This window comes from Corythoichthys intestinalis, chromosome 13 (assembly GCF_030265065.1).
Source record: "Corythoichthys intestinalis isolate RoL2023-P3 chromosome 13, ASM3026506v1, whole genome shotgun sequence".
Classification (NCBI taxonomy): domain Eukaryota; kingdom Metazoa; phylum Chordata; class Actinopteri; order Syngnathiformes; family Syngnathidae; genus Corythoichthys; species Corythoichthys intestinalis.
Window position 1 is genome coordinate 21,342,717 of NC_080407.1, and position 19,496 is coordinate 21,362,212.

The following is a 19,496-nucleotide window of genomic DNA, read 5'->3' on the forward strand; positions in this document are numbered from 1 at the left end:
AAAGTTTGCGCATGCGTCAATCATTGTTTAAGTAAGCAGCTTGAGAGGATTTGAGTAGAATCACTATGAAGCATTTAATAAAGCCAAGCATTTTCCTACAACTTATTCTTGTTCAAAAATAATTTGGTGTGACAGTAATATGTTTAAAACTTATCCTAATTATTACATTTTAAAGTGATTAAAAACCATTTATAAATTACACTTTGGGGAAAAAAGGTGAAAAAAACATTTCTTATACATATCCTATTTCCAATGCTAAATCTGAATAAATACATTGAACACACATAAAAAAAAAAACTTGGGGGGTGCGCGACTTCGCGGTTTTCACTTATCGCAGCAGGTTCTGGTCCCCATTAACTGCGAAAAACTAGGGGTCATTGTATTTCTGAAAAGCTGTAAGAAGCAAGAATCATTTCCACCTCTCGTCGGGCCGGCCGTCAGTTCAAGTCCCAGTTGAAAATAACGCGCCTCAGGCGGACGACGGTATCAATGCGAGGCGCCCCCCCCTCCATCCGAGAGCATGCCACTTAATTTGACTCAACAGTGTGTTTCATCATTTACTACCGTTCAATACAAAAGCTTGATGCTAACTTAACAGAAGCTTTTTTTTTTTTTTTTCGGGAGATTTGGCTAGCTCTGGCAGTGTTCAACGCAAGCTGCAACGAACGTCAGTAACTTTATTTAATGTCGCAAAATATGAAAAAGATTGATACCATTACTCACCAAATTCAATCTGCTGGCAAATGCAGGCAAGTGTGTATGCTGCACTCTGGTCTGCCCCAGCGTGGATAAGGCCAGCTTTTTGTTTTCGCAGCTTTGCAATGCAACCAAAGGCTCTTCAAGCACGCCATGTACACGTGAAGAGTGTGCGCGTAATTGGAATAATGGAACGCAGTTTGGCCTGTGATTGGTTCTTGTCAGCGAAGCAGCCAGAAGGATTTGCTGACCGTCCAAGTGTAACTTTTTTAAAGGACTGATTTCTGAAGTGCTCAGTTTACGAACTAAGTTAATTACATGATAATAATAATAATTTAACCCCCCCCCCCCCCCCCCCCCAAATTTTGTCCTCGGATCTACACAATTCACCTAGGTCACCCTTTTTGATTTCAAAACGGCAAATTACGCCAAAAGGTGAGAGATTTTCATGCCTGATAAATGATAAATCAAATAAATAAATCCAGGGTTTCCCCTAGGATTTTTTAAAACTGTGGCGGTGGGCTGCATCGGAGTGGGACAGTGCGTTACTAATTACAGCTACGTTATCCTTCGTAATAATACGGCTTTTTTCTCAAAACAATAGTACGACTTACATGATTTGGAATGAGCTCGATGACAAGCTAAAAGTGTTGAAATCCATCTCCAACTTTAAAATGATGCTAAAAAGCATTCTGATCAGTACATATAAAAATTCCAACATATCGAGGTTATAAATTCTCCTCTTCTAGGGAAGTATTTCTTTGTGTGCATTTTGTGTTTAATGTAATTGTCTGTATGTTATTGTATGAGAATAGTATAATATGCGATAATTCACCCATATTTTTCTTATGATTGTCTTAATGTACGCAGGCTCCTGGCTATCAGCTTTGAGTAGCTTCTTAAAGTGCCTGTGACACGAAAAAGCATGTTTATCTCATATTTTCCGTAGTATTTTATGCCCCTGAATGAAGTGGATGTGTGTGGAACCGATCGCTAAATTTATTTAGTTTTTTTTAAATCCCACGCCATGAAAATGAGTGACTTCCGGCAACAATCTCGAGTTGAGAAAGAGGGTGCTGTGACATGTACGGAGGAAGGAGTCTTCACTATACAGCCGTACTGTTGGATGAGAAGGACTAAGGATTCAGCTGATTTTGCAGATTAATATAGCCAAACGGCTGCAGAAAAATCTATCTGTATGAGGGACAGTCGTGTGCGCCTTTTTGGGGTTTCAAAAGGTTCCCATTCACAGGTGGATATTGGCCAAAACAAGCCCTACAACTGTGGGACCATGGGACTAACGAGGAAGTGAGTAAACATCGTGTTTTGTATTATCTCAAATTAGGGATGTCCCGATCCAGGTTTTTGCACTTCCGATCCGATACCGATATTGTTTTGCACTTCCGATCAGATACCGATACTGGCCGATACCGACCTATCTGAGCATGTGTTAAAGTAATTTAGCCTCTTTACTTAGTTGTCACACTGTTGAAAAGAGTTTTAGTACTCTTGATAACAACTAGCCAGCTGAATTAGGCGAGTTTGAATAACACACAACGGTTGGTAACAAGAAACTGACCTGTTTATTCAGTGACAAACACAAAACATTATAAATAACAAACAGAAATGGCATAGTCAGTCAGTAAAACGTGCAAATAATATTGTAAATGGTCTTATAAAAGCAAAACACACCAACAACCTCAGTGGAAAATCCCACAAATCCCCCAAGCTATTAGATGCTTTTAATTAGTTCCAAAAATTGTATAAAAAGCCTATCAGGTTTAAATAAACGACTATTTCAGTATCAAGTTAACATTTTAAAACAGTAAATAAAATACTCTTGAATCTTTATCTTTTTTTGAATCTTTATGATTCAAAACGGTAGACGTCCAATTCAATCAAACAGGCAGGGCTAGCCCTGAATGCTCATCTTTCAATTCAAATTCAACCCCATGGGGACGGAAAAAAATGAATAGTATTTCACGAACCGGTGAACCAACCTGCTAGTCTGCAAAAAACAACTTTTACTTGCATTTTGCAAGCAATCGAGAGTTGATGTCGTCGCTGAGCTTTTCCGCCAGAAAATAGTGACCACTACCGGCTCATAATATAATTCAACAATGGAACTAATGTGGGGCACGTGTGCAAGCAACTGGGTGTTATCTCGTCATGTAAGAATGAATTGAATGAATTGCAGAACACCGGTGAGTCAGCGTGTGTGTGTGTGGGTCGGGGGGAAGCGCACATGAGTGGCACGACCAAACACCGCTAAGATGCGTACTAACTACACATACGATAAGAAAAAAAAAAAACACAGATTGCTATCTCAAGACGGAAACTGGCGAATTTTCATCTCGTCTCATCAGACGACAACTGGCATCCGTTTCGTTATGGTTTAGTTTCTCCCAAGACACGTTTTCAGCACATCACCGTGACGAGTTCATCATGAAAAAAATGACGAAAACAAAACTGCTCCCAGCATACAAACTCCTTCTGCGGTGGAGGCTTTGAGAGGGTGAAAACATTTTCTCGGAATATTGCCAATGCAAAGGACATTTATTTGAAATGAATTAAATAAAACCCATTTTAAACTAGCCCTACAAGCAGGACTGAATGGGGCCGCACAGTTTCGCGCAACACGGACGACACGCAATTCGGACGCCACGCAGGTCAGGGTGGTGGCAGATTGGGCCCCTCTCATCATCTCATGAGAACCTAACTTCCTGGAAACTTGCCTCTTTATTGGAGATCAGAAATACATTTACACACCTAGGAGAAAAAACCTGATTGAAGAGGGTCCTACAAAAAACGGGGGTGCAGCAACGCCCTTATTCAAAACCAAAATGTATCTTCTAATTGGGCCAATTCAACCAAGTATGCTAAATTTCGTCGCTCTGTAAGCTGCCTAAGTCCCTGAAAAAATCTACTTCCTTTTAATGGCGAACAATGGGTCAACAGATTTAGTGTAAGTAAACAAAGGTGTATCCCGCATGACTTAATGTTCGACTGGGCTCCAGTGTGTTTCATACAACATTACGTAATTGTGCGTAATATATCAACATCATGTAATTACTTCAAACAAACGAAATTCGTTAACATAGAAATCTTACAATATGCAAATACAGGTAGTCCCCGGGATACGAACGAGTTTTGTTCCGAGGCTGGCGACGTAACCCGAATTTCTGCGTAAAAGTGAATGAACCCTTTAGGTACCCCTAAATATAAAATAACCGTCCAAAAACATGGACTATATGATCAAAGATCATAAGATCAAGTAAAAAATAAGACTGAGGTATGTCGTATTAAATGCTGTTACTATATTAAATGACTATTACGGCTTTACTGGCGGGTGAGTCACTTGAGAGATGACAGCGGCCAGGCCCTGACACCGTCAGGAACTGCAGGACGGCGGCGACGCTGCCGTGAAGGAGGACTTTTTTTCTCGTAGCAAGAGTACTTTAATCTCGTAGTCCTTTTTTGAATTTATTTATTTGGCCCCAATAGTCTGCCGTGATATATCATTTTCAATCAAGAGTAGTAATAGTAATTTTTAAAATTATAGAATGTGCATCATTAGTTTTTTTTCCCTGTACTTCACTCCACTGATACGTGACATTTATTTATCTACTCTTCTGGTGCTCGCTCTAATGCTTACAACAATATAAACAAATACCACAAACAGAGAAAGTGAAAAGTGAAGTCAGTTTTCTGAATCTGTTTGCATTCCGTTCTTCTGCACTCATCAGCGTTTGACCTCATTTTTTGAAATGTTTGTGTTTATTTGTACTTTAAGAAAGAATTTAAGTGTTCCAAAATGTTTTGTGAATTAATAATCGTGAACAAAAATGTAATTGCAAGTCAAAAAAAAAATTATTAGACGAGTCGACGAATCGTTAAAGTCTGCAGACTAATCGGGAGAAAAATAAACGTTTGGGACTGCCCTAGATTGAAGTGAATTTTTGGGGGGATTGAAACAACTTTTTAATTGAAGTAACGTTATAATTCAATCAAAAAAAATAAGTTGCTTCAAATAAAGAAAAAATATTTCCAAAAGAAAAATCACTTCAATCAAAAAAAAAAAAAAAAGGTTTTTTTTTCAATCCAGGCCTCCAGACTGCCCCCAAATGGTGGCATTTTGCGACTAAAATTAGAACCTGTGTGAGTATTATTTTCATCTACTCTACTTTCATCTATATTTATTTTCTCTCATGAATGGGACACTTCGCATCCATGTTACAGCTGGGGCTCCCGAAAAGAAAAAAAAATCCCATATTAAAAGGGAATAGGCATGTGCCAGTATGAGATTGTGCAAGTATGATAACCTTAAGCAAAAATAGGCATGGAAAGAACTCCATTTACAAACACCACTGGAAAAAGAGTGGCGGACAAGACTTCTACGTCGAAATGGGGTAAGTCAGGTACGTCGTAACCCCGGGACTACCTGTAGTCAAGTCGATGTCATGGCGCAAACCTTATGTCCGTTCACGAGTCCAATGCGCCACGACCTAGCAAGCAAAGCCACTACCAGTATATTAGACTGAAAGACATTTCCGTACTTATGAGAAAGTACCCTATGTGATTCCTGCCATAAGTGAAGAAAAAAAAAACGCTTAGAATGACCTTGAATAGGTCTGGACTCTTCCTCCTCGTCCTTGATGCATGCAGACTCTTGGTGCTCAGGACAATTGGCTTGGCTGACATATAGATCTGCAAGACCACAAACAAATGGGCAAAATCTTATTTCATTTGCAAACTTGTGTCCCCAAAGTTTTTGCTTCTAGAGAAAATTCCAGAGCAGTAAAAAGAGAGTCACGACACTCTTTGTTCTTCGCCGCCGGTGGTCACTTGATTCATGTGGGGCGTGAGTAGTTCCAAGCACAAGCAGCGCTGTAGTGGATTGCAATGGAACTCACAGCGGTAATTGTGACATTTATGGAAAAATGGATAAAATCACGTATCTAAGTACCTGTTTGATTATGTCATTGCATTATGACATATGTAAGTGCTAGTTTGCTAATTTACATTTGGAGTGCCAACTGAAAACTATGTAAACTAAGGCAGAAGGGAACTTTCCCATTTTGTGGAGTGAACATATGTTTCTGTTTGCATGAGCACGGGAAATCGACTTTTATGTTGAAATGCAAGATGATTTAGGTTTTTCTTTTTTCACAACTAGTCTTTTTTCAGAGAATGTCTAGATTTGCTTGATTCACCTTCCTGTGGTATTATATTAAAGATAACGCCATGAATAACATTTTGTTCCCAAGTTCTAAGTGGTAGTTCCAAGTTTTTTTTTTGTCGTATTGACATATAAAACACTTGTTTGCCAAAAAGTTTGGGTTTGTGGTCACGACTTTTAAATTCTATTTTCCACTTTCTACTGCTTCTATATATAATGCTTATATACTAGTATATGTGTTTGTACATTTCCTTTTAATTTTATAGACTTAGTTTTACCTGAAACACAAAGAAATGACATTTAACAAATATTCTTTGCATAACTTAACTAAATTTTGAATATAGCCTCTAATTTTAGCAAAACAAAAACCTGTACCTTTTTAAAGGCATTTTTCATTTTGGACCCAAGGAAAACAAAATGATTACAAGAGAGGAGCAACATTTTATGATTTTCCTCAACATGGTGTAATGTATAACAATAACAATTTATTACCCTTTGATAAAGAAAATCACATTATTTATTGAACAATTGGTGTAATTGGTGTTATGGTTCATTGTTTACACCTAACTAGGGCTGCAGCTATCGAATATTTTAGTAATCGAGTAATCGACTGAAAATTCTATCGATTAATCGAGTAATCGGATAAAACAAATATATTTTTAGGTGAAGAGCAATTATAAATATACATGAGAAAACAAGACATTTCATCTAATTTTGAACCATTTTCAGTCAATCAATGTCTTTATTTTCTATGTATATTGTTGAAAACAGCCAACAATTGCATCTCAGATGTAACTAGAATTAAAAAAAAAAAAAAAAAAAAAAAAAAAAAAGACTAATTCACTGCTTTCACTCAAAAAACTGTAGATCTTATTACAAAAAAATATATAAATATCTCACCTAAAAATGCCGTTACGCTTGATAACACACATCACTTGAAAGTTTGGATTTTTTCCCCACGTCTTTCAATTGAATTTCTCTTTGTGTCAAGCCATTTTTAAGTTCTAGTTAAGTTTTAAGTTAGTCTAAACTGCAAGTCCTGATAGGATTTTGAGTTTTTGCAGTGTTCAAAATAAATGTATGATACAGGCTGTATTGGAGCACATTAGCACCAGTGCTACTTGGTGTTTTATCCAGCAATGACTACTGAGCTAAAATTGATAGTTAGCATGATTAAGTTTTTATTTTACACCCTCATCACTCCACAATGCTATGTTATGTTAAAGCCTGTATGTAAGACACGTTAGCCAAGCATCGACAGTGGTCATAATTAATAGAAACCTAGCCCTCCGCAGGGCTAACGTTACTTCAGAACAGTAACGTTAATCTTATTTATTAGCGCTCTTTATTAGCGCTTAGCGCTCTTTATTAGCGCTTAGCGCTCTACTGCTTTAAGATGGCGGCTGTTTACTAAGGCTGCTCAGACGCGGCCGAGTCTGTCATTTAGCATCTAGTTCAACATACATGTGATCTCTATGAGACGCTACCTGTACCAACGTAGCATCGTGCGGGCTAGTATTTAGCAACGTCGGCGTCGTTTGTGGCGGCTGTCGGCTCCTGTAAGTCCCCCCCCCCCCCTTCTTCCTCTCCGCACGTGACAGCGCGTTGTCCCGCATTAAAAGTAGTCCGAGCAAAACATGATGCTTAGAGCTGTCAAGATAAACGATTACTCGAGGTGAATAAAATTACTCGGATCAGTTCTTAAACTCGAGTTACTCGAGTACTCGTTTCAGCTCTACACCTAACGTTTGATAGATCAGTGGCCTGTGATGGTTGGTTGTGCAGCATGGTTTCCCCAAGGACCAAGAGCAGCAGGAAAAATTGGATGACAATGGTCAGTCATCAAAACATGAAATAAAAGGCTTTTTTTGTTTGTTTGTTGATATTTAAAAATAGGCTTGGTGCCCACAGCCAGCAGTCACCATCAGCAGACACCAACAACAGCTTGAGGTGGATCGTGAAAAAGTAACCTTAAAAAATTATACGTTAAATTAGTTTTTTATGAAAAAATTGTGTCTACAGTGCCTTGCAAAAGTATTCGGCCCCCTTGAACCTTGCAACCTTTCGCCACATTTCAGGCGTCAAACATAAAGATATAAAATTTTAATTTTTTGTCAAGAATCAACAACAAGTGGGACACAGTCGTGAAGTGGAACAACATTTATTGGATAATTTAAACTTTTTTTAACAAATAAAAAACTGAAAAGTGGGGCGTGCAATATTATTCGGCCCCCTTGCGTTAATACTTTGTAGCGCCACCTTTTGCTCCAATTACAGCTGCAAGTCGCTTGGGGTATGTTTATCAGTTTTGCACATCGAAACACTGACATTCTTGCCCATTCTTCCTTGCAAAACAGCTCGAGCTCAGTGAGGTTGGATGGAGAGTGTTTGTGAACAGCAGTCTTCAGCTCTTTTCACAGATTCTCGATTGGATTCAGGTCTGGAATTTGACTTGGCCATTCTAACACCTGGATACGTTTATTTTTGAACCATTCCATTGTAGATTTGGCTTTATGTTTTGGATCATTGTCCTGTTGGAAGATAAATCTCCGTCCCAGTCTCAGGTCTTGTGCAGATACCAACAGGTTTTCTTCCAGAATGTTCCTGTATTTGGCTGCATCCATCTTCCCATCAATTTTAACCATCTTCCCTGTCCCTGCTGAAGAAAAGCAGGCCCAAACCATGATGCTGCCACCACGTTTGACAGTGGGGATGGTGTGTTCAGGGCGATGAGCTGTGTTGCTTTTACGCCAAACATATCGTTTTGCATTGTGGACAAAAAGTTCAATTTTGGTTTCATCTGACCAGAGCACCTTCTTCCACATGTTTGGTGTGTCTCCCAGGTGGCTTGTGGCAAACTTTAAACGAGACTTTTTATGGATATCTTTGAGAAATGGCTTTCTTCTTGCCACTCTTCCATAAAGGCCAGATTTGTGCAGTGTATGACTGATTGTTGTCCTATGGACAGACTCTCCCACCTCAGCTGTAGATCTCTGCAGTTCATCCAGAGTGATCGTGGGCCTCTTGGCTGCATCTCTGATCAGTTTTCTCCTTGTTTGAGAAGAAAGTTTGGAAGGACGGCCGGGTCTTGGTAGATTTGCAGTGGTCTGATGCTCCTTCCATTTCAATATGATGGCTTGCACAGTGCTCCTTGAGATGTTTAAAGCTTGGGAAATCTTTTTGTATCCAAATCCGGCTTTAAACTTCTCCACAACAGTATCCCGGACCTGCCTGGTGTGTTCCTTGGTTTTCATAATGCTCTCTGCACTTTAAACAGAACCCCGAGACTATCACAGAGCAGGTGCATTTATACGGAGACTTGATTACACACAAGTGGATTCTATTTATCATCATCGGTCATTTAGGACAACATTGGATCATTCAGAGATCCTCACTGAACTTCTGGAGTGAGTTTGCTGCACTGAAAGTAAAGGGGCCGAATAATATTGCACGCCCCACTTTTCAGTTTTTTATTTGTTAAAAAAGTTTAAATTATCCAATAAATGTTGTTCCACTTCACGATTGTGTCCCACTTGTTGTTGATTCTTGACAAAAAAATTAAATTTCATATCTTTATGTTTGAAGCCTGAAATGTGGCGAAAGGTTGCAAGATTCAAGGGGGCCGAATACTTTTGCAAGGCACTGTATTATTTGTTGGCATCATTTTTCAATCTATACTTATCTCTGAAATTAGGGATGTCCCGATCCAGGTTTTTGCACTTCCGATCCGATACCAATACTGTTTTGTACTTCCGATCCGATACCGACCTATCTGAGCATGTGTTAGTTTAAAGTTATTTAGCCTCCTTACTTAGTTGTCAGACTCATGTTGAAAAAGGTTTTAGTACTCTTGACAACAACTAGCCAGCTGAATTAGGTGAGTTTGAATAACACACAATAGTTGGTAACAAGAAACTGACCTGTTTATTCAGTGACAAACACAAAACATTATAAATAACAAACAGAAATGGCATAGTCAGTCAGTAAAATGTGCAAATAATATTGTAAACTGTCTTAAAAAAGCAAAACACACCAACAACCTCAGTGGTAAATCCCACAAATCCCCTAAGCTATTAGATGCTTTTAATGTTTCGTGCATTAATTACAAAAATTGTATAAAAAGCCTCTCAGGTTTAAATAAACGACTATTTCAGTATCAAGTTAACATTTTAAAACAGTAAAAAAAATACTCAAGTCCCCATTCTGTATCAGCAGCTTTTAACTACATTCAATTCATTTAATTTTGCGAATCAAGTGTTAAAGTTTTTAAAATTGCTTCCGTTATTCCATTATTTCCCTTCTGTCTACTTTCGACATGTGAAAATTTTAAAACTGTTTTGAAGATAGATTCAAGTCAAGATTTTGGCCGATTTAGGAGTGCTCTACATGTGTTTTCTGAGCATGTACAAATAGATTTCGGGTAAACATGTGAGCCTAAATTCTAACCAATCAGAACAGCGATTGTTCAGGAGGAGGGCGGGACACACCATTGCTGACCTGCCGGGTGCTGCTGCTTCCTCTTCTATATTACGGCAGATGATAGAAATGGCAAAACGCCTTAGGTAAGGAGTTTACTTTGTTTTCTCTTGGGTGTCATGTACTAAAAGGATTTTTCAAGCGAATATAATCCCTATTTAAATATTAGTTTATTTTGCATTTAAAATAGGGCACGAAAATCAAAGGCGAGCCAATTACCTACGGTTAGCAATGTTGACTTCGTGTGTTGAGTTGATACGGTGTTACAAGCATAGGAAGAACTCGAAAGAAATTACAGAAAAAACGGCAATTAACGACTGTGCATACCGTCGCCAGTAGGGATGGGAATTGATAGGATTTTTACGATTCCGATTCCATTATCGATATTGCTTAACGATTCGATTCTTTATCAATTCTCTTATCGATTCTAATTTGGGGAAAAAGAACAAACGTTTTGATTGGCATCGAGTTTGTTTAATCAGAAGTCACAACCTTACAAACTCACAACGAGATCAAAAGAGGCCCAAAGCCTCAATGTTAACTGTGGCAATAAGTGGCAAATACACAAGAATGTGTAACATTTTACTGAAACATTTATCTAATAGAAATAAAAAATATTGGTATATATAGGCAGATAGGTTTTTGTTCTGCCTTTGCCAATATGTGTTAAAGCAGGGGTCCCCAAACTTTTTCCTGTGAGGGCCACATAACTTTTCCCTTCTCTGATGAGGGGCCGGGGTCAGTTTGTTACAGAAAAAGTGTGACGATTGCAGAAGTGCATAAATGTAAAAAATTATTGTTTTTCAGAAAGCCACAATCAAATAACCCTTTCTGGATTCTTTATAATAATAATAATAATTAATAATAAAAACACTATTAATTAAATAGATAATAACCAAATAACCCTCTCTGAATTCTTCAAAGAAAAGGCCAGAAAATAAATAACACGATTGAGAAAAAAAAAAAAAAAAATTCAAAATGGCCGGACCAAATGTGGAGGCGGGCCATATTTGGGCCGCGGGCCGCAGTTTGAGGACCACTGAAGCGCGCATACACCCAAAGAAGAAATGCCACATCCAAGTGAGTGAGAGAGGGAAACACTTCTACGAGCCTACGTTCTTTGTTAATGTTAATATCTACAGAGGCAACGCCTGTATGTATCATCTTTTGTGTTGTTGTTGTTGTGTTTCCACTCGCGATCGGACACTTAAGTCCAATTGTGTAGTGGTTTGAACGATGTGCTAATGCTAGCGAACGAATGCTAACCATACTGTTATTAGCAGCTAATCATCGCTGATTTACTTTGATGCAAACCTGTTTGTTATTGGGGACGAAATTGATTTGTTTCATTTCTATTCTTAGTTTCACTCTTCAAGTGATGGTTGAATAAAGTCAGCAAATTATACCAACGTCTTCTGCATCGTCATTTGGGAGTTTAGCTAGCTGTATAGCCGGGACTTTTTTTTGTTTGTTTGTTTGTTTGTTTGTTTTTTTATAGCCAGGAATGAGCCTTAGCCTCTCTGTGAGGACAGCGCAATCGTATTCCCTCCCGATGCAGTTATCTCCACCTTGCAATGACTGCAAGTCGCTTTGTTGTAATTTTTCCTCGTGAAGTGAAGACACACCTTTGAGCGTTTGAACCTACGTGCTGTCATTGTTATGTTTACAACTGCAATGCTCGTGCTTCGTGCTAAACCATCGTAACCTTTCATTTTCACCCTCTTTCCTGGTGAAGTGTAGCCAAACATTGGAGCGGGTGGTTCTTGGCGCCATGCTAGTTTGATGCATTTGGACAACAAGACAGTCACGACGCAATATGCGTCTTCAGGACTCGTTAAAGAGCATACGACACGAGAAAAAAAAGTCTTAAATGGCATTATTATGTGAATTAGAATCATATTTTGAGACGATTCGACTATATACAACAATTTAGCAAAGCACAGATGACGAGAAATTAGCCTTTTAATCTGCCAGTTAGCCACGCCTACCATTATAGGGCTTTAGCGTCCCCAACAGGTGGATGACGTCAGCGGTAGACTATGCTCATCGGTTTTACTATTCAGCCCATTGAGGGGGAATTATTCAGAACGAGGAAAACGCGACGAAGAAAGCCGCCAAATGTCATTGTTTCAGTTTCTCTACTCCAATATTTTTACAGGATATTCTTTTTATCCAAGTATTTTTCCCCAATAGCAATATAAATGGCTTGAGAAGGACCAGTCAGCCCGTCGAGGGAGAACTATTCAGAACGAGGAAAACGCGACGAAGAGAGCAGCAAAATGTTATTGTTTCTGTCTCTTTACTTCAATATTTTTACAGGATATTCTTTTTATCCAAGTATTTTTCCCCAATAGCTATATAAATGGCTTGAGAAGGACCAGTCAGCCCGTCGAGGGGGAACTATTCACAATGAGGAAAACGCGACGAAGAGAGCGGCAAAATGTCATTGTTTCTGTCTCTTTACTTCAATATTTTTACAGGATATTCTTTTTATCCAAGTATTTTCCCCAATTGCTAAATAAATGGCATGGTCATGACAAATAACAGTCTTGTGCTGAATTGAATATGAAATAATAAAAATGCATTTGTTCAGGACGACATGGCAAAATTACTCCATAATGGTCAAAACTGTCGACTTCACCTTTACTGTCGCACCTCCCGAACTATATTTTATGACACCTAAATCGGACATTTCCCTTCCCCGGCTTCAAGAATGTAAACAAACCAGAAGGCGTGACAGCTAGCCGACATGCTAACCCGAACCGAGTGATGTTTCAAAGTCTTCAAAGCGGAAAATCACACATAACTATCCTGGATTATTTGACATGATGACCCGGTTGTCTATTGTCGTCGCGGATCGGCAGACCGCGCGGCGAAGAGCAATTTACAGTTCGTTCCCCGGAGGAGGGTGGCTGGAGTTGTTGTGCAGCTAACGGGCTGCTGCTAATGACCATTAGGACAGCTTTTTACATGCCTATCAATGATCAAACGTAAGTAGTCCTTCATTTAAAGGAAGTTTGTAGTGTTGACTTTGTAATCGCTGTATTCGTATTTGACATAATACAAAACAAGATGTTTACTCACTTCCTCGTAAGTCCAATGGTCCCACAGTAAATATCCACGGTGAATGGGAACCTTTTGAAACTCCAAAAAGGCGCATACGCCTCTCCCTCATACAGAATGATTTTTCTGCAGCCGTTTGGCTGGCGTGATGCGAAAAATAAACGTATTAATCCGCAAAATCAGCTGAATCCTTCGTCCTCATACACAACAGTACACTGTAGCGTGAAGAGGACGTCTTCTCCCGTACACGTCACAGCGCCCTCCTCCTCAATGCAAGACCGAAGCCGGAAGTCACTCATTTTCCTGGCGCGGGATTCAAAAAACTAAATAAATATAGCAATCGCTTCCACACACATCCAAGCGGTCCATATCATTCAGGAGCATAAAATACCGCGTGTATTATGAAATAAACATGCTTTTTCGTGTCACAGGCACTTTAAAGGGATCGTTAAGGCTTTTTCATTGTGATGTCGAGGCCTCGAAACACTCGGAACCGGTTCCGAATTGGAATCGGATTTCGATTCCCATCCCTAGTCGCCAGTGTGATAGATTCCGGAAAACTAGAGATATTATTGTTTTAATTTGATAGGATATAATTTTTTTTTGTGCATGAGTGAACAGTACAGGGCATTAATGCTATTGGAACGGGGCGTCATTTCTTTATATACGGCAAGTCGAAATTGGCTAATTTGGTTTTATTTTTTTGGCGTAAAATGTTAATAGATCATTGTGCAATAATGTTTCATATAGATGGCGTTGTGCTGAGAAAGTATAGCAAGCAAGAAACGCAGGGCATGGTAGATTTTTACATGGTATAGATTGTAATATGTATATAAGTATTCAAAAATATAAACGTCCAAGAAAATCCTCAGTTAGTACTTTGATCTTACAAATGTAATGCTTTATGTTACATATGCAACCATTTTGTTTTACTTTATATTTGGCAATCAGCTATTGCAAATTAAAATATTCTGAATTACAATACCTTGTTATACAGATGGTGACCAAAACAACCATTGTATATATCATGTTGGGATAGTTTCATTTAAAGAAGAATATATTTTTTCTATATATTGCCATAGACTTCACCATCTCATAGTGAAGTCTATGATATTGCCTAGGTATGCGATCGCGATTCAAAATCAGGTGAACTCGCAATTGGGTGCAAAAATATGCGATTGAGACATCTCTAATTGTAATCTTGCAATTGAAAAGTTACCTTAAAATAGTTTCAATTTATATTATTTGTTCATTACCTCCGCAGATCCTCAAGACACATTGGAACAATTGGTGAAATTCTCAGTTGGCTGGGAGATTCAATTGGAAGATATGCAATTGGAGATAGCTGAAGCAGAGCATCCCACATCTTCAACTCGCCTCCCTTTCCTACGATTGCCCAGTCGCTACACTACTCAACTTGAGGACTTTAAACAGAGTTGGAAGTATTGCAGTGCATCAGTAGATTATGTATTTTGGAATTATAGCGTCTTGCGTTTGTATAACTGAGTATTAAAGCTAAACAAAAGAGGAAAAAAATGTGACTACTAGATTTAAGTCGTAGTATTAGTACAAGAAAAAAAGTTATAACATTACAACTTATAAAGTCATGTATTGCAATATTAAGAGGATAATCTCGTGGTCCTATTTTTTAAAAATTTGTTTGACCTGTCATACTAGACCAGGGGTGCCCAAGTCCAGTCCTCGAGAGCCCCTATCCAGCTCGTTTTCCCATGTCTCCCTCCTTTAACACACCTAAATCAATTGATCAGCTCATCAGCAAGCTCTGCAGGAGCCTGATAACGGTCCTGATTATTTGAGTCAGACGTGTTGGAAGGAGACATGGAAAACAAGCTGGATAGGGGCTATCAAGGACTGGACTTGGCCACCCCTGTACCAGACTGCTTTTGCTAGGGTGCTGATCTTCTTCAAATATTTGACAATGGTAAAACAGTAAATTTGTTACATGTTCCTTGTTCAGTATGGAGGTCCAAAGCCACCAAAATTAATTTTTTTACCTTGACGTATTTCCATATATTTCATCTTTGAATCTTATGTTTCAGTCATTGTCGTTTTAATATGCACTTTAATTTTTCCTTCATCCATAGTACAAATGTTCCAAGAATTTCTAATGAAAAATGTTGGTGAAATAAAATGTTCAAAAGGTACGTCATGTTTCCCCCAATTTAAAGGGTGTTTAATGAAATTATACATATTCAATCTACTTGCATTACAGTGTCATAAAAAATGTCTGCACCAAGATTACTTGATGTTAGTGGGTCCAAAGCAGCAGTCAATCAAGCATGTTCTGCAGTTATGAATCGGCATTCAATATGTGGTATGAAAATTCCAGAGTTTGGCTCACTTGTTCTCCCAGTCAATCCGAAATCTGTAGATCCTGTTAAAATATAATGCACCAATTTGAGCAATAACACAAGAGGTACTAATGTATATGAGCATTGTGACATGGTTAAGTTGAAAGCAAAGTGCCAAAGACAGCCATGATAAAATTCAGTGCATAATCATGACAGTCAAATAGTTTATAACACAAAAGTTAAATATTTACCAAGGAAATCATTCTTTGTCAATGATTTATTTTGCTTTAGTTACATTATTGAGTAGCAAACTAATACACTTGCCAGGCAATGTTTAATGAATGTAGAAGAACAGTAGAACACCTGTGTGTGAAAACGCTGAGCTAATTACGGTACGCGTCGTCGTTAGCTACTTTCTATCAAATGTTTTTCCAACTTCTTCCCATCCTTCGCGTACGTGTCACCCAGGACCTTACCAAGTTGCTATCCGTGGCCATGCGAGGGCAACATAGCTAACCGTGGCTAACTGGCTTGAGATCGATTTTCGTGCCCTTCTTTAAATGCAAAATAAACTGATATTGAAATTGGGATTACATTCGCTTGAAAAATCCTTTTAGTACATGACACCCAAGAGAAAACAAAGTAAACTCCTTACCTAAGGCGTTTCACCATTTCTATCATCTGCCGTAATATGGAAGAGGAAGCAGCAGCAGCCGGCAGGTCAGCAATGGTGTGTCCCGCCCTCCTCCTGAACAATCGCTGTTCTGATTGGTTAGAATTTAGGCTCACATGTTTACCCGAAATCTATTTGTACATGCTCAGAAAACACATGTAGAGCATAAAAAAAAAAAATAAAAAAAACACGAAGAACTATTCACTAGATTGCGTTCCTCACGTCTTTTTTTTGACCATGACATGGAATGATATTTTTGTGTTTGTGTTTTACAACAGATTATTTCGATGTAGAAATAGTTTTTTCGTCTGTGGTTACAAGTGACTTTTGTCTCTGAAAACGCGACAAGGGGGAGACAAAACTCGTGAGGTTGTAATTGGTGGTTTTTAACCTGTAGCAAAGAAAAAACACCCGAAGAACAAAAAATCACTTGTAAACGGAAAAAAAACACTTGTAGAAATTTTTTGGGGTTTTACAGGTTAAAATTAGTCATTTTACAGGTATTTTTTTTATTTTAAAACTAGGTTATGAGTATCTTTTTTGGCTCATAAAACTAAATAAAAAAGGTTTTTTTTTGCCCGTAGTGAAGAAAAAATATCAGTAGAACAAAAAAAATCACTTGTAAACGGAAAAAAAGACACTTGTAGAATTTTTTTTTTTTTTTATATTGTGTTTTTTTGTTGTTTATTAGGCTCGAGCGTTTTCGTCACAGAATGGGGGATCACGTGAAATTTGACAACAAAGCAGCCATATTGGAAGCAGGTCTGGCTCGCAGGACATTAAACCTTTAACTTGCCAGTTCGATAAAAGAGACAAACTCGTTACTAAGGCGAAGAACAAATATGTGATCAAACTTAAGGATGTGAACAATGTTGACCCTTACGAGCAAGCCGAACACAAATGGAATAAAGATGTCGACAAGCTTCCACCACTACGCGAAATGGACATCATGCTGTATTTAGTGTTTGATGTTACACTCCTCAGCAATTCCGAAACTACAAATCGCTACAAAGCTACGAACAGTTTTGCTGCGGATGAGTGCAGGACCTGCACATGATGACTGTGGCAAACAGCAACACCATCGTTCTTGCAAAGGTAGGCAATGTGTGTTTACATTTTCATTGTCACGGACATCTGAATTTGTGCTGTGCTGAGCTGTGATAGTTAAGTGACAAATCAATGTCGTGTTTTAGAAAACAGATTTGTTGCAGACAATGTAGCCTGTGTACAAATTCTTTGCCACTATCTCACGGCAACATGTTACAGCTTTTTCATTTAGAAACGACAGGAATTATGTCTTATGAAGACAATGCACATGTATGCATACTAGTTGTTTAGCTGTAGCTATAGCTAACAACAGGCCGACTTGGGGCATAAAGATACAGAAATTTGCGTAGACAAACGAAATTAACTTATCGGCTTGGAAGGGCATAGAGCAAACTCTGTGTGTAACTGGAGAATCAAACGTTATGCCCTTCCTTCTGATCGAGGCCACCCATGCCATTCTTCGACATTTGGTAAGTTCAGATATGAGCTTTCCCTCGCTAGGGATCCGGAAGAAACTCAATGGGGTTCCGTCGACCAGTACATTCTCCTTTCTATTCGATTGGTTGTTGCAATTCTTTACCGAACAATCATTTCCAATCATTTTTTAAGAGCGACATGAGTCGAAATGCCTCACTGTTTATGTTTCCCAGAGTTCTGACACCTAACTTCCTGCTTCCAACATGGCGATAGGGGCGGAAACCTCGCGAGTGCCACATCATACGCTCGAGCCTAATTTCACAACGCAAAATTTGGAAATACAAGTTGTTGTTTTTTTGTTTTACAAGTTAAAATTTGTCATTTTACAGGTTTTTTTTTTTAAATTTTAAAACTGGGTTACCAGTATCTTTTTTGGCTCATAAAACTCGACAAGAATATGACAAAACTTGTGCACTTATAATTGGTAATTTTTAACCTGTAGTGAAGAAAAAACAACCTGTAGAACAATTTATTCCTTTGACTTTTTTTCATGTTGGCAATACAAGTGTTTTTTAGTTAAAATTGGTCATTTTACAGGGATAATTTTCATTTTACAACCTCACTTCTTTTAGCACTATTCTATCTCCATAGAATACTAAAAGATACAAATCTACCTCCTTGATAAGAAATCTTAAGAGTAAAATTTAAATAACTTGAGGCCAGGCAGAGTGTCCTCATTTTTGGAAATCAAAATATGGTAAATCTAGCCAAATTAAGGTTTAAAAGCGGAACTTCAAACCACTCGGGAGTTTACCGCCATACCCAAATTTCCCCAATGGAGGATCAATCAAAGATTATTTTTATGATTCAAAACGATAGACATCCAATTCATTTATACAGGGAGGTCTAGCCTTTAATGCTCAATGTTCAAATACCATGGGAAGAAAAAATGAATAGTATTTTCCGAATCGGTGAACCAACCTGGTAGTGTGCAAGGCACAACTTTTGCTTGAATTTTGCAAGAAGTCGAGCGTTGATGTCGCAGATCTTTTGCGCCACAAAGTTCCGCCTCGAACTTTGCGGCTGGCGTCGTTCTTGCGCGCATTTTGCAAACTTTAGAAGGCTCCAACTTGATGTTCAAGCGTGAACCCACGTTGGTCTGTGTTCGCAAGCTAAGCTAAGCTAAGCTAAACTATGCAAAGATAAGTATGCTCCGAAACTTCAACACGCACAAAGACCACTTGAAGATGGACGGACCAAATTTTCGGTTTTGTTCCAGTCAAGTGGTTCTGAACTTCCTGCGTCGCGAACTTAGTGGGTTAACTCCGCACAAAAAGCAGCGTGTTGCTGAGCACGTTTAAATTTCCGCAAGGGTAACTGACCGTGTGTGTGTGTGGCGACCAGATGTCGGCGCGCATGTGCAGACAAATGTAGCTAGCTCCGAGTAGCTCCGCTACTATGGGGAGAGATTTGTCTCAAAAATATTCTCACAAATACATCCGCGATTCACACATATTTTTTGTATATGCACAAATATACCCAAGATTTTCACATGTATTTTCGAGATCCACAAATATATTCGTGAGTTTCACATGTGTTTTTGTAATCGGCGGCCGCGTTTTGAGACAAACAT

At 38.6% G+C, this 19,496-nt stretch overlaps 1 protein-coding gene across 1 annotated transcript in view; it reads right to left on the minus strand.

Moving 5' to 3' along the window:
- LOC130928070 (zinc finger protein OZF-like) overlaps positions 1–19,292 on the minus strand; it is a 28,381-nt gene extending 9,089 nt beyond the window's left edge. Inside the window, exons 1-2 of the mRNA XM_057854290.1 lie at positions 18,845–19,292; positions 5,317–5,403 (exon numbers count right to left, since the gene is read on the minus strand). Of these exons, the coding sequence (XP_057710273.1) occupies positions 5,317–5,403; positions 18,845–18,968 (211 nt within the window). The 5' untranslated portion in view covers positions 18,969–19,292. The remainder of the gene's footprint in view (positions 1–5,316; positions 5,404–18,844) is intronic.
- Between the last annotated feature and the right edge of the window lie 204 nt (positions 19,293–19,496).